The sequence below is a fragment of the Girardinichthys multiradiatus genome, chromosome 23 (assembly GCF_021462225.1).
Source record: "Girardinichthys multiradiatus isolate DD_20200921_A chromosome 23, DD_fGirMul_XY1, whole genome shotgun sequence".
In the NCBI taxonomy this organism is placed as follows: domain Eukaryota; kingdom Metazoa; phylum Chordata; class Actinopteri; order Cyprinodontiformes; family Goodeidae; genus Girardinichthys; species Girardinichthys multiradiatus.
Window position 1 is genome coordinate 31,245,288 of NC_061815.1, and position 15,952 is coordinate 31,261,239.

A 15,952-nucleotide genomic window follows, 5' to 3' on the forward strand; every position below is an offset into this window, starting at 1 on the left:
TGAGTCCTGCTTTTATCTTTGCCTGTTTATAACCCTCCTAAAGGGTGTCATCCTCTTATATCAGTTTATCCTTGACTATGTGTTGCGTCTTATGTGATATCAACAGTTATGTTGTGTAAGCTGTAGCAGTGAGCGGTGCAGCAAAGAGATGATTGGAAAAGGCTACAGAATCATACATCCATAACAAAAGGAAGTGCTTCCCCTGAAGTCAGATTTCTCCAAAAGCAAGCAACTCTGGACACATTTCAGGTTTTTCATTTTTATGAGATGTTAGGCTTTTTATTAGGTCATATAAAAACACACATACAGCCTAAACCAGTTAAGATTGTTTTCTGTCTATGTTAAATATGCAATAACAATAAATAAATATAATGTTGGTTGTTTTATTTCAGTCCATCTAGTTATAAAAGCAGAGGTTCTCCCTGTTCATATGTGGGTTTTTCTGGTTTCCTCCTACAAACTGAAAACCTTTTTGTTGGATTAACTGGAGATTCTATATTGCCCTAACGTGTGAGCTTTATTTGTTATATGTGCGCTCCTTGTGATGGACTGGTGACCTGTCCTGGCTGTACCCTGCCTCTCACTCACTGAACCTGGAGATTGACCCCTAAGAAGAAAAAGGTGGGCATAGACAAGTAGAAAAAAAAACCCACAGTGGAGACAGAGTAGAGTGTTGTGTTTTGGGCAGTTGTGGAGCCAAACAATTTTCATTGGGTTGATCAGACCGAGACCATTACTCACTGATGGGCAGCCAAAATCTGACTAGGTTTCTTTTAGTGGCTTTATTTTTTTTTTTGTTATTTGAAAATAGGGTGAAGAGATGCAGCCAGGGTCAGGACTCGAAGCAGGGACAGCTGCATCGAGAACTGAAGCCTCTGTAAATTGGCCGCGAGCTCTACTGCTACACCACGCCCTACTTTTGGTAGATTGCTGTTCTCTCTTGCAGAGACACATAACTAATGTTGTCTTCTCCCCCATAATTGATAACAAAAATACACAAAAACTAATTCTAAAAAGAGCATAATTTTGTGTTTGTCATCTTTCATGTTAGTATATCATCAACGTGGATAATTCAGCTTCATTCAGCTTATAATAAAAGTAAATGTTTTCTTCTAAACAGCAGTGACATGATGAAACTGCTTACAGCTTTTATGGTAAACAATATAAATAAAAAAATAGTAATGGACATTGGGCACATCAATGATAGGAAACTTTTCAAAGTAAATAAACGTTCCTGCCTTTTTAACTTCACTCAGAGTCTGTCGTCTTCTGCAGCAGGGGAAAATGAGAGAGGAACTGCACCACAAAGTCCTTCGGTAGTTGACGCCTTTATTGGTCTTGTGAACGTGAACCACAATTACTTCTATTATAATTGTGTTAGAGGTTGACATTCCAAGCTGTCACTGCCCGGCCACCATAACCGAGGTGAAATTACCTCTGCTGTTTGTACCAGAATTGGAGTCAAAGCCGGTTCTTCAGAGACCATGACCAAGCCCAAGACCCGACCTTCCAAGACCAAGGCTGAGAATGAATCTTTAGAATTAGACTAATATTTTGGGACCTTGGTTTGAAATAAAAAAAGAAAACCTAGACCGAAAATTGCAGAAATTAATGAAAAATGGTTTATTATTCAACCAAACTAACTTCTTAGTATTAAACTAATAATCATCATAAACTAATATGCGGGTTATTAAATGCAGCCACACAATGATGCACAATCCCTAAACTAAATTCATCAGCTTACATTGTATAGTAGTTGTATGATAAATAAAATAAAAAAGAGTAAAAGATTTGTATGTAAAAAATAAACTTTAAAAAACGTTTTGTAAAAAAGTCACTTTTGCAAAATAAGGTCTGACATTTTATACATTTTGACAAAACTTAATGGAACTGCTGATTGCCAACATTACTGTAAGTATGTTTTGTGTAAACGTAAGACAAATTGGCTTCATTTAGACTTAATGTAATGAGTAAGGGGTTGCTAGGATGAATACTCGGGTGACTTCAAGTTAGTTGTACAAGTGGAGACTTGTTTAACCCCCACAGATCCAATTTTATTTCCTACTGTGCAGAAGAAAAAGATTTTTACTACTCTTCACAAGAGAAATGAGGACAAAAAAAAAAGATTTTTGGCTGTTAATGCTATTTGTGTTTTTTCCCTGTTAATTGCGAAGGGCACCAGACCTAAATTAGCATAAAATGTCATTAGCCCAAGGTAAAAAAAGGTGTTAACAATGCAGTCGTATAACTAGTCTGGTATGGCCAAAACATCTAGAACTTGACACACATATGTACAAGAGGAATAAACCATGCTACCAAACCCCACATTTGAAGGTTAAGAGAAAAAAAATGTAATCAAATTAACACTAGTTAAAATAAAAGTTCTTGGACACCGATTACAGCACATTTATAGTACATCACATTTGCCTAAAGGTTGATGTCAATTAACCTTTGGGCAAAATTTACACCTTGCACCGTTTTCATACTCTTCGTATTCGTGAAAAGCTAATTTAATAACTTTGGAATCTGCTGACATTTTTTGGATGTCAGATTGCTGGTGTTTGATCTACTAAAGCTAAACTGCAAGTGGACTCCCAAACTCTTAACTTTGTGGACCAAATGGCATAATTAGTCTGGTGCTGTAAACCAAGAACATGAGCAACATGTAGCGTAAAAATTTATTTTTCTCTTAGATGGCAGCATGCAGATGTGCTCTCAACACCTTTGCTTTTAATGCTCAGTTTGTTGGGGGTTTTCCTCAGGATCTCCATCTGGGGAATATCAAAAGGAATTATGTTTTGATAATTTATAGTCTTGAACTGACCTCAGTTTATCCATTCGTCTTGCATCTCACATTTACCGCTTAGCCAGAATGGTTCCCTTTGGTGGTTTTTAACAGTTTAAACTGTTATTGTTCAGTCCAACGCTGATCCAGATCAACTTTAGAGACCTACAGACTCTAAACAGCCATTTCAGTGATTAAGTCTGTGACAAAATTAGACTGGGAACCATTGACAGGCCAACAGGAGGAGTCGGACTGAACAAATTTAAAGATCAAGACTTTAAGCACCAGTCAATCCTGCTGTGTAGCATGAATGATCTCAAGACTGGCACAGTGGTAACGTTTAGGTTGAAAACTGAAGTTACCCATTTAAGTTTAGTCAATTGTTTCATAAAGCGCAATTTAAAAAAGGGACCTAGATAAAAATTGTAAAAATAGGAACAGCAAATTTGAGTTTGTGTTTACTGTAATAAACATACAATAAAATCCCTACCAGCTTTATCATTTTGAAAATCTTGTCTACTTTAAGAGGCCTTTAGAAAGACAAGAACCACCCGTATTTTTCAGTGGGCCAGGTTTATGTAGTCAAACATACCTTAATTAGATCTAGTTTGAGAACTATGGTCAACGACCAGGTGTAACCAGAGACTTTCAGTCAAACACGGGGCAGTGTCAATGATTTTATTAATTAAAACCCTGAAACATTCCACCACCAAGGCATGTGCACTTCACCTAAAGATGACAACACATTAGGCCAAGTGCCAAGACATAGTGAATCTGCAGGTACATGTATTAACATAAGTGTTCTCCCTCCAGGTCTCTAGGTTGTGCCAGGGAACACCTTCTGCTGTCCAGATCCAGGGTGCTGTGGTGTCTGTGGAGCATTGGAACCATATTCCTTCAGATAGTGAATGTCCTGAAAGTAGTCTGTACCCTTCTCATGCTCTCTGCTAAAGGTCGTGTAGGTGCCAGGAGGATACAGACCATACAGGAGCCTGTAGTCAAAATCAGGGTAGGGAAATGGGTAAGGAAGAGGGTAGGGAGAAGGATAACCCCACAAGCCACCCACACCAAGACTCTGTGTCGCTAGTGGAAAACCCTGGCCAGGCCCCATATGGTCAACCGGGTAGCCAAAGTACTCCGTTTGTTGCTGGTAGTTCCCAAGTTCAGCTTCCTTCACAACATTGGAAGTTTCTCCAGACTGCAGGGCAGGTCCTGGAGGTGGGAGAAGGGCACCAGGATCCTGGGCCTGAGTGTTGGTTGATGCTTCCTCAAAGGACTGAGGAGCAATGGTCCACTTTGCTTCTGGAGGTGGTGGAAATAGGATTCAAGTTAGATTTTCTTAATGTGAAAGACTTGGCAATGGCATTTTAGAGAGCTATTTTAGACTGGTTACCTGGGACTGGAGGCTGAGCAGCTCCAGCCTGTTGAGAGCCAGCATCATATCCTGGCATATAGGAACCTGCCCCATAATACCCAACTGGAACAGGAATATAAGAACCAACATGTGCTGCTTGAACAGGAACAGAACCAGCATTAGTAGTATGTCCTGCTTCAGGCATGGAGCTCACACCGACAAACACCAGCTCTGACTGCAAAAATTGGGATGGTCTGGGATCTTGTTTGAGAACACCTGCAGGAGCACTGTGGGACACAGGTACAGTGTGGCCAGCAGATACTCTTCTGTAAGAGGCAACGTTACCCCCTGCATTGGTGCCACTGCTGCTCTGGTGTTGAGGTACTGAACCTAGATGCCAAACATTTGTTACTTACATTTGTTTACTTTAGTCAACATGCATATTATTATACCTTTGACAGGAACACCCCTGAAATCAAGAAAAAACAAAAATCATCAACTGGAATTAAAAAGTCAGCTCCATAACAGTTAGCCAGCAACATACCCCAGTAGGACCTGAAAAGCCATCATACTAAAGTCCAGATATAGCAGCATGAGGCTTTATAAATATTGGCAGAGACCAACTCTGACCAATCAGAGCTTAACTAGCTAACAACACACAGCTGGTGATGAGTGATTTCAGGAAGAGCAGATGAAACCTCAGCGTTTAGTTTCAGTTTAGTACAAGATCATCGCACTCTGTTTCTCTAAGTCTTTTGAATAAATCCTTACCTTGTTTATTAAAAACATCTGCAGGGCTGCAGATTGTTCAGATTATGAATACTTTTTCAGGCAAGAAGAATAATGAACACATTCTTTAGTGAAAGAATGTGTTCCTATTGGTAGGTATGTGTTCTAGCAAACAGGGTCACAAAAGGTGAAATGTATGGCTGAGTGTCATTCTGACCTGTATATATAAGTAAAATTAATTCACTGAATTCCACTCATATCAGTGTAAACGTTATTGGAATAAAGAATCTTCAGTGCACTCAAATACAGAGATTCCAAAACAGTTAACAGTTTTTTGCAGAGTACCAAGCTCCCTGATAATAATACATCCTGAAGAAGTAGATCCTTTGCAGAAACCCAGGTTTGAACCAGGGACCTTCAGATCTTCAGTCTGACGCTCTCCCAACTGAGCTATTTCGGCAGGAAAGAGTTTTCCACTTTCCACACGTGGGCGGTTCGCATGCATCCAGATGATCTGGGAGTATTAACTACGGACTGATCAAGCAATGAAATCACATCAGTGAAAACTTTATTAGAACATAGAATACCCTTTTAGGCCCCAGACACATCAGCAATCCTTCAGTGTAGCCAGAGAGCTAAGTTGTGGAATTGGCCTGATCAACATGCATCCAGATGATCTGGGAGTATTAACTACGGACTGATCAACCAATGAAATCACATCAGTGTAAATTTTATTAGAACATAGAAGACCCTTTTAGGTCCGACACATCAGCAATCCTTCAGCGTAGCCAGAGAGCTATGTCATGAAAGGGGCTTTGTTCCTGTTACTGGTTTGCTAAAACATGTCAATATTCTTTTCTAGAAAGCAACAGCTGAAATGTAAAGCTTGTGGAATTGGCCTGATTAACATGCATCCAGATGATCTGGGAGTATTAACTACGGACTGATCAAGCAATGAAATCACATCAGTTTAAGCTTTATTAGAACATAGAATACCCTTTTAGGACCCAGACACATCAGCAACCCTTCAGTGTAGCCAGAGAGCTATGTCATGGAATTGGCCTGATCAACATGCATCCAGATGACCTGGGAGTATTAACTACGGACTGATCAAGCAATTAAATCACATCAGTGTAAGCTTCATTAGAACATAGAAGACCTTTTTAGGCCACAGACACATCAGCAATTCTTCAGTGTTGCCAGAGAGCTATGTCATGACAGGGGCTTTGTTCCTGTTACTGGTTTGCTAAAACATGTCAATATTCTTTTCTAGAAAGCAACAGCTGAAATGTAAAGCTTGTGGAATTGGCCTGATTAACATGCATCCAGATGATCTGGGAGTATTAACTACGGACTGATCAAGCAATGAAATCACATCAGTGTAAGCTTCATTAGAACATAGAAGACCTTTTTAGGCCACAGACACATCAGCAATTCTTCAGCGTAGCCAGAGAGCTATGTCATGACAGGAGCTATTTTCCTGTTACTGGTTTGCTAAAACATGTCAATATTCTTTTCTAGAAAGCAACAGCTGAAATGTAAAGCTTGTGGAATTGGCCTGATTAACATGCATCCAGATGATCTGGGAGTATGTTTGGGATATCAAATGTGAGGTGGTTTTCTCATTGTAGAAAAAACCAGACATTACAAGCTCACCTGCTTCCTGATATTTTATGAAATTTTGCACTTATCTGGAAATCGCCTGATTTAAGGGTTGAGCACTCAAATACAGAGATTCCTAAGAAGTTGAGAGTTTTTTTTTTCTTCAGAGTACCAAGCTCCATGATAATAATACATCCTGAAGAAGTAGATCCTTTGCCGAAACCCGGGTTTGAACCAGGGACCGTCAGATCTTCAGTCTGACGCTCTCCCAACTGAGCTATTTCGGCAGGAAAGAGTTTTCCACTTTCCACACGTGGGCGGTTCGCATGCATCCAGATGATCTGGGAGTATTAACTACGGACTGATCAAGCAATTAAATCACATCAGTGTAAACTTTATTAGAACATAGAATACCCTTTTAGGCCCCAGACACATCAGCAATCCTTCAGTGTAGCCAGAGAGCTAAGTTGTGGAATTGGCCTGATCAACATGCATCCAGATGATCTGGGAGTATTAACTACGGACTGATCAACCAATGAAATCACATTAGTGTAAATTTTATTAGAACATAGAAGACCCTTTTAGGTCCGACACATCAGCAATCCTTCAGCGTAGCCAGAGAGCTATGTCATGAAAGGGGCTTTGTTCCTGTTACTGGTTTGCTAAAACATGTCAATATTCTTTTCTAGAAAGCAACAGCTGAAATGTAAAGCTTGTGGAATTGGCCTGATTAACATGCATCCAGATGATCTGGGAGTATTAACTACGGACTGATCAAGCAATGAAATCACATCAGTTTAAGCTTTATTAGAACATAGAATACCCTTTTAGGACCCAGACACATCAGCAACCCTTCAGTGTAGCCAGAGAGCTATGTCATGGAATTGGCCTGATCAACATGCATCCAGATGACCTGGGAGTATTAACTACGGACTGATCAACCAATGAAATCACATCAGTTTAAGCTTTATTAGAATATAGAAGACCCTTTTAGGCCACAGACACATCAGCAATTTTTCAGTGTAGCCAGAGAGCTATGTCATGACAGGGGCTTTGTTCCTGTTACTGGTTTGCTAAAACATGTCAATATTCTTTTCTAGAAAGCAACAGCTGAAATGTAAAGCTTGTGGAATTGGCCTGATTAACATGCATCCAGATGACCTGGGAGTATTAACTACGGACTGATCAACCAATGAAATCACATCAGTGTAAATTTTATTAGAACATAGAAGACACTTTTAGGCCCGACACATCAGCAATCCTTCAGCGTAGCCAGAGAGCTATGTCATGACAGGGGCTTTGTTCCTGTTACTGGTTTGCTAAAACATGTCAATATTCTTTTCTAGAAAGCAACAGCTGAAATGTAAAGCTTGTGGAATTGGCCTGATTAACATGCATCCAGATGATCTGGGAGTATTAACTACGGACTGATCAAGCAATGAAATCACATCAGTGTAAGCTTCATTAGAACATAGAAGACCTTTTTAGGCCACAGACACATCAGCAATTCTTCAGTGTAGCTAGAGAGCTATGTCATGGAATTGGCCTGATCAACATGCATCCAGATGATCTGGGAGTATTAACTACGGACTGATCAAGCAATGAAATCACATCAGTGTAAGCTTCATTAGAACATAGAACACCTTTTTAGGCCACAGACACATCAGCAATTCTTCAGTGTAGCCAGAGAGCTATGTCATGACAGGGGCTTTGTTCCTGTTACTGGTTTGCTAAAACATGTCAATATTCATTTCTAGAAAGCAACAGCTGAAATGTAAAGCTTGTGGAATTGGCCTGATTAACATGCATCCAGATGATCTGGGAGTATTAACTACGGACTGATCAAGCAATGAAATCACATCAGTTTAAACTTTATTAGAACATAGAAGACCCTTTTAGGACCCAGACACATCAGCAACCCTTCAGTGTAGCTAGAGAGCTATGTCATGGAATTGGCCTGATCAACATGCATCCAGATGACCTGGGAGTATTAACTACGGACTGATCAACCAATTAAATCACATCAGTGTAAGCTTCATTAGAACATAGAACACCTTTTTAGGCCACAGACACATCAGCAATCCTTCAGTGTAGCCAGAGAGCTATGTCATGACAGGGGCTTTGTTCCTGTTACTGGTTTGCTAAAACATGTCAATATTCTTTTCTAGAAAGCAACAGCTGAAATGTAAAGCTTGTGGAATTGGCCTGATTAACATGCATCCAGATGATCTGGGAGTATTAACTACGGACTGATCAAGCAATGAAATCACATCAGTGTAAGCTTTATTAGAACATAGAAGACCCTTTTAGGACCCAGACACATCAGCAACCCTTCAGAGTAGCTAGAGAGCTATGTCATGGAATTGGCCTGATCAACATGCATCCAGATGATCTGGGAGTATTAACTACGGACTGATCAAGCAATTAAATCACATCAGTGTAAGCTTCATTAGAACATAGAAGACCTTTTTAGGCCACAGACACATCAGCAATTCTTCAGTGTTGCCAGAGAGCTATGTCATGACAGGGGCTTTGTTCCTGTTACTGGTTTGCTAAAACATGTCAATATTCTTTTCTAGAAAGCAACAGCTGAAATGTAAAGCTTGTGGAATTGGCCTGATTAACATGCATCCAGATGATCTGGGAGTATTAACTACGGACTGATCAAGCAATGAAATCACATCAGTGTAAGCTTCATTAGAACATAGAAGACCTTTTTAGGCCACAGACACATCAGCAATTCTTCAGCGTAGCCAGAGAGCTATGTCATGACAGGAGCTTTGTTCCTGTTACTGGTTTGCTAAAACATGTCAATATTCTTTTCTAGAAAGCAACAGCTGAAATGTAAAGCTTGTGGAATTGGCCTGATTAACATGCATCCAGATGATCTGGGAGTATGTTTGGGATATCAAATGTGAGGTGGTTTTCTCATTGTAGAAAAAACCAGACATTACAAGCTCACCTGCTTCCTGATATTTTATGAAATTTTGCACTTATCTGGAAATCGCCTGATTTAAGGGTTGAGCACTCAAATACAGAGATTCCTAAGAAGTTGAGAGTTTTTTTTTTCTTCAGAGTACCAAGCTCCATGATAATAATACATCCTGAAGAAGTAGATCCTTTGCCGAAACCCGGGTTTGAACCAGGGACCGTCAGATCTTCAGTCTGACGCTCTCCCAACTGAGCTATTTCGGCAGGAAAGAGTTTTCCACTTTCCACACGTGGGCGGTTCGCATGCATCCAGATGATCTGGGAGTATTAACTACGGACTGATCAAGCAATTAAATCACATCAGTGTAAACTTTATTAGAACATAGAATACCCTTTTAGGCCCCAGACACATCAGCAATCCTTCAGTGTAGCCAGAGAGCTAAGTTGTGGAATTGGCCTGATCAACATGCATCCAGATGATCTGGGAGTATTAACTACGGACTGATCAACCAATGAAATCACATTAGTGTAAATTTTATTAGAACATAGAAGACCCTTTTAGGTCCGACACATCAGCAATCCTTCAGCGTAGCCAGAGAGCTATGTCATGAAAGGGGCTTTGTTCCTGTTACTGGTTTGCTAAAACATGTCAATATTCTTTTCTAGAAAGCAACAGCTGAAATGTAAAGCTTGTGGAATTGGCCTGATTAACATGCATCCAGATGATCTGGGAGTATTAACTACGGACTGATCAACCAATGAAATCACATCAGTTTAAGCTTTATTAGAATATAGAAGACCCTTTTAGGCCACAGACACATCAGCAATTTTTCAGTGTAGCCAGAGAGCTATGTCATGACAGGGGCTTTGTTCCTGTTACTGGTTTGCTAAAACATGTCAATATTCTTTTCTAGAAAGCAACAGCTGAAATGTAAAGCTTGTGGAATTGGCCTGATTAACATGCATCCAGATGACCTGGGAGTATTAACTACGGACTGATCAACCAATGAAATCACATCAGTTTAAGCTTTATTAGAATATAGAAGACCCTTTTAGGCCACAGACACATCAGCAATTTTTCAGTGTAGCCAGAGAGCTATGTCATGACAGGGGCTTTGTTCCTGTTACTGGTTTGCTAAAACATGTCAATATTCTTTTCTAGAAAGCAACAGCTGAAATGTAAAGCTTGTGGAATTGGCCTGATTAACATGCATCCAGATGACCTGGGAGTATTAACTACGGACTGATCAACCAATGAAATCACATCAGTGTAAATTTTATTAGAACATAGAAGACACTTTTAGGCCCGACACATCAGCAATCCTTCAGCGTAGCCAGAGAGCTATGTCATGACAGGGGCTTTGTTCCTGTTACTGGTTTGCTAAAACATGTCAATATTCTTTTCTAGAAAGCAACAGCTGAAATGTAAAGCTTGTGGAATTGGCCTGATTAACATGCATCCAGATGATCTGGGAGTATTAACTACGGACTGATCAAGCAATGAAATCACATCAGTGTAAGCTTCATTAGAACATAGAAGACCTTTTTAGGCCACAGACACATCAGCAATTCTTCAGTGTAGCTAGAGAGCTATGTCATGGAATTGGCCTGATCAACATGCATCCAGATGATCTGGGAGTATTAACTACGGACTGATCAAGCAATGAAATCACATCAGTGTAAGCTTCATTAGAACATAGAACACCTTTTTAGGCCACAGACACATCAGCAATTCTTCAGTGTAGCCAGAGAGCTATGTCATGACAGGGGCTTTGTTCCTGTTACTGGTTTGCTAAAACATGTCAATATTCATTTCTAGAAAGCAACAGCTGAAATGTAAAGCTTGTGGAATTGGCCTGATTAACATGCATCCAGATGATCTGGGAGTATTAACTATGGACTGATCAAGCAATGAAATCACATCAGTTTAAACTTTATTAGAACATAGAAGACCCTTTTAGGACCCAGACATATCAGCAACCCTTCAGTGTAGCTAGAGAGCTATGTCATGGAATTGGCCTGATCAACATGCATCCAGATGACCTGGGAGTATTAACTACGGACTGATCAACCAATTAAATCACATCAGTGTAAACTTTATTAGAACATAGAAGACCCTTTTAGGCCCAACACATCAGCAATCCTTCAGTGTAGCCAGAGAGCTATGTCATGACAGGGGCTTTGTTCCTGTTACTGGTTTGCTAAAACATGTCAATATTCTTTTCTAGAAAGCAACAGCTGAAATGTAAAGCTTGTGGAATTGGCCTGATTAACATGCATCCAGATGATCTGGGAGTATTAACTACGGACTGATCAAGCAATGAAATCACATCAGTGTAAGCTTTATTAGAACATAGAAGACCCTTTTAGGACCCAGACACATCAGCAACCCTTCAGAGTAGCTAGAGAGCTATGTCATGGAATTGGCCTGATCAACATGCATCCAGATGACCTGGGAGTATTAACTACGGACTGATCAAGCAATGAAATCACATCAGTTTAAGCTTTATTAGAATATAGAAGACCCTTTTAGGCCACAGACACATCAGCAATTTTTCAGTGTAGCCAGAGAGCTATGTCATGACAGGGGCTTTGTTCCTGTTACTGGTTTGCTAAAACATGTCAATATTCTTTTCTAGAAAGCAACAGCTGAAATGTAAAGCTTGTGGAATTGGCCTGATTAACATGCATCCAGATGACCTGGGAGTATTAACTACGGACTGATCAACCAATGAAATCACATCAGTGTAAATTTTATTAGAACATAGAAGACACTTTTAGGCCCGACACATCAGCAATCCTTCAGCGTAGCCAGAGAGCTATGTCATGACAGGGGCTTTGTTCCTGTTACTGGTTTGCTAAAACATGTCAATATTCTTTTCTAGAAAGCAACAGCTGAAATGTAAAGCTTGTGGAATTGGCCTGATTAACATGCATCCAGATGATCTGGGAGTATTAACTACGGACTGATCAAGCAATGAAATCACATCAGTGTAAGCTTCATTAGAACATAGAAGACCTTTTTAGGCCACAGACACATCAGCAATTCTTCAGTGTAGCTAGAGAGCTATGTCATGGAATTGGCCTGATCAACATGCATCCAGATGATCTGGGAGTATTAACTACGGACTGATCAAGCAATGAAATCACATCAGTGTAAGCTTCATTAGAACATAGAACACCTTTTTAGGCCACAGACACATCAGCAATTCTTCAGTGTAGCCAGAGAGCTATGTCATGACAGGGGCTTTGTTCCTGTTACTGGTTTGCTAAAACATGTCAATATTCATTTCTAGAAAGCAACAGCTGAAATGTAAAGCTTGTGGAATTGGCCTGATTAACATGCATCCAGATGATCTGGGAGTATTAACTACGGACTGATCAAGCAATGAAATCACATCAGTTTAAACTTTATTAGAACATAGAAGACCCTTTTAGGACCCAGACACATCAGCAACCCTTCAGTGTAGCTAGAGAGCTATGTCATGGAATTGGCCTGATCAACATGCATCCAGATGACCTGGGAGTATTAACTACGGACTGATCAACCAATTAAATCACATCAGTGTAAACTTTATTAGAACATAGAAGACCCTTTTAGGCCCAACACATCAGCAATCCTTCAGTGTAGCCAGAGAGCTATGTCATGACAGGGGCTTTGTTCCTGTTACTGGTTTGCTAAAACATGTCAATATTCTTTTCTAGAAAGCAACAGCTGAAATGTAAAGCTTGTGGAATTGGCCTGATTAACATGCATCCAGATGATCTGGGAGTATTAACTACGGACTGATCAAGCAATGAAATCACATCAGTGTAAGCTTTATTAGAACATAGAAGACCCTTTTAGGACCCAGACACATCAGCAACCCTTCAGAGTAGCTAGAGAGCTATGTCATGGAATTGGCCTGATCAACATGCATCCAGATGACCTGGGAGTATTAACTACGGACTGATCAAGCAATGAAATCACATCAGTTTAAGCTTTATTAGAATATAGAAGACCCTTTTAGGCCACAGACACATCAGCAATTTTTCAGTGTAGCCAGAGAGCTATGTCATGACAGGGGCTTTGTTCCTGTTACTGGTTTGCTAAAACATGTCAATATTCTTTTCTAGAAAGCAACAGCTGAAATGTAAAGCTTGTGGAATTGGCCTGATTAACATGCATCCAGATGATCTGGGAGTATTAACTACGGACTGATCAAGCAATGAAATCACATCAGTGTAAGCTTCATTAGAACATAGAAGACCTTTTTAGGCCACAGACACATCAGCAATTCTTCAGTGTAGCTAGAGAGCTATGTCATGGAATTGGCCTGATCAACATGCATCCAGATGATCTGGGAGTATTAACTACGGACTGATCAAGCAATGAAATCACATCAGTGTAAGCTTCATTAGAACATAGAACACCTTTTTAGGCCACAGACACATCAGCAATTCTTCAGTGTAGCCAGAGAGCTATGTCATGACAGGGGCTTTGTTCCTGTTACTGGTTTGCTAAAACATGTCAATATTCATTTCTAGAAAGCAACAGCTGAAATGTAAAGCTTGTGGAATTGGCCTGATTAACATGCATCCAGATGATCTGGGAGTATTAACTACGGACTGATCAAGCAATGAAATCACATCAGTTTAAACTTTATTAGAACATAGAAGACCCTTTTAGGACCCAGACACATCAGCAACCCTTCAGTGTAGCTAGAGAGCTATGTCATGGAATTGGCCTGATCAACATGCATCCAGATGACCTGGGAGTATTAACTACGGACTGATCAACCAATTAAATCACATCAGTGTAAACTTTATTAGAACATAGAAGACCCTTTTAGGCCCAACACATCAGCAATCCTTCAGTGTAGCCAGAGAGCTATGTCATGACAGGGGCTTTGTTCCTGTTACTGGTTTGCTAAAACATGTCAATATTCTTTTCTAGAAAGCAACAGCTGAAATGTAAAGCTTGTGGAATTGGCCTGATTAACATGCATCCAGATGATCTGGGAGTATTAACTACGGACTGATCAAGCAATGAAATCACATCAGTGTAAGCTTTATTAGAACATAGAAGACCCTTTTAGGCCCGACACATCAGCAATCCTTCAGCGTAGCCAGAGAGCTATGTCATGACAGGGGCTTTGTTCCTGTTACTGGTTTGCTAAAACATGTCAATATTCTTTTCTAGAAAGCAACAGCTGAAATGTAAAGCTTGTGGAATTGGCCTGATTAACATGCATCCAGATGATCTGGGAGTATTACCTATGGACTGATCAAGCAATGAAATCACATCAGTGTAAGCTTTATTAGAACATAGAAGACCCTTTTAGGACCCAGACACATCAGCAACCCTTCAGAGTAGCTAGAGAGCTATGTCATGGAATTGGCCTGATCAACATGCATCCAGATGACCTGGGAGTATTAACTACGGACTGATCAAGCAATGAAATCACATCAGTCTAAGCTTTATTAGAATATAGAAGACCCTTTTAGGCCACAGACACATCAGCAATTTTTCAGTGTAGCCAGAGAGCTATGTCATGACAGGGGCTTTGTTCCTGTTACTGGTTTGCTAAAACATGTCAATATTCTTTTCTAGAAAGCAACAGCTGAAATGTAAAGCTTGTGGAATTGGCCTGATTAACATGCATCCAGATGACCTGGGAGTATTAACTACGGACTGATCAACCAATGAAATCACATCAGTGTAAATTTTATTAGAACATAGAAGACCCTTTTAGGCCCGACACATCAGCAATCCTTCAGCGTAGCCAGAGAGCTATGTCATGACAGGGGCTTTGTTCCTGTTACTGGTTTGCTAAAACATGTCAATATTCTTTTCTAGAAAGCAACAGCTGAAATGTAAAGCTTGTGGAATTGGCCTGATTAACATGCATCCAGATGATCTGGGAGTATTAACTACGGACTGATCAAGCAATGAAATCACATCAGTGTAAGCTTCATTAGAACATAGAAGACCTTTTTAGGCCACAGACACATCAGCAATTCTTCAGTGTAGCTAGAGAGCTATGTCATGGAATTGGCCTGATCAACATGCATCCAGATGATCTGGGAGTATTAACTACGGACTGATCAAGCAATGAAATCACATCAGTGTAAGCTTCATTAGAACATAGAACACCTTTTTAGGCCACAGACACATCAGCAATTCTTCAGTGTAGCCAGAGAGCTATGTCATGACAGGGGCTTTGTTCCTGTTACTGGTTTGCTAAAACATGTCAATATTCATTTCTAGAAAGCAACAGCTGAAATGTAAAGCTTGTGGAATTGGCCTGATTAACATGCATCCAGATGATCTGGGAGTATTAACTACGGACTGATCAAGCAATGAAATCACATCAGTTTAAGCTTTATTAGAACATAGAAGACCCTTTTAGGACCCAGACACATCAGCAACCCTTCAGTGTAGCTAGAGAGCTATGTCATGGAATTGGCCTGATCAACATGCATCCAGATGACCTGGGAGTATTAACTACGGACTGATCAACCAATTAAATCACATCAGTGTAAGCTTCATTAGAACAAAGAAGACCTTT

At 40.1% G+C, this 15,952-nt stretch overlaps 1 protein-coding gene and 3 non-coding genes across 5 annotated transcripts; all 4 read right to left on the minus strand.

Annotated features, from left to right (window-relative positions):
- Positions 1 to 3,449: 3,449 nt before the first annotated feature.
- LOC124860709 lies at positions 3,450 to 4,768 on the minus strand. Of its 2 annotated transcripts, none has more exons than XM_047354228.1 (4): positions 4,684 to 4,768; positions 4,592 to 4,608; positions 4,179 to 4,529; positions 3,450 to 4,087 (listed from the first exon to the last, which is right to left on the minus strand). In XM_047354228.1, exons 1-4 carry the CDS (start codon positions 4,731 to 4,733, stop codon positions 3,603 to 3,605), a joined length of 903 nt encoding a protein of 300 aa, XP_047210184.1. In that variant the 5' UTR covers positions 4,734 to 4,768; the 3' UTR covers positions 3,450 to 3,602. The 2 variants fall into 2 exon arrangements, with proteins under 2 accessions (XP_047210184.1, XP_047210185.1); XM_047354229.1 differs by having other exon boundaries at positions 4,179 to 4,292; positions 4,684 to 4,710.
- A 487-nt stretch (positions 4,769 to 5,255) lies between these two features.
- trnaf-gaa lies at positions 5,256 to 5,328 on the minus strand. Its single transcript has one exon. It is a non-coding gene; the product is annotated as a tRNA-Phe (tRNA).
- Positions 5,329 to 6,684: 1,356 nt separating this feature from the next.
- Positions 6,685 to 6,757, minus strand: trnaf-gaa. The gene has a single exon. It is a non-coding gene; the product is annotated as a tRNA-Phe (tRNA).
- A 2,835-nt stretch (positions 6,758 to 9,592) lies between these two features.
- trnaf-gaa lies at positions 9,593 to 9,665 on the minus strand. Its single transcript has one exon. It is a non-coding gene; the product is annotated as a tRNA-Phe (tRNA).
- Positions 9,666 to 15,952: the final 6,287 nt, after the last annotated feature.

Excerpts from the sequence above, each read along its gene's own strand:
- LOC124860709 (XM_047354228.1), bottom strand. The coding sequence starts at position 4,733 with ATGCTGCTATATCTGGACTTTAGTATGATGGCTTTTCAGGTCCTACTG. Across the intron at positions 4,088-4,178 it reads TGCTCAGCCTCCAGTCCCAG|AAGCAAAGTGGACCATTGCT; the intron begins GTAACCAGTCTA and ends CACCACCTCCAG.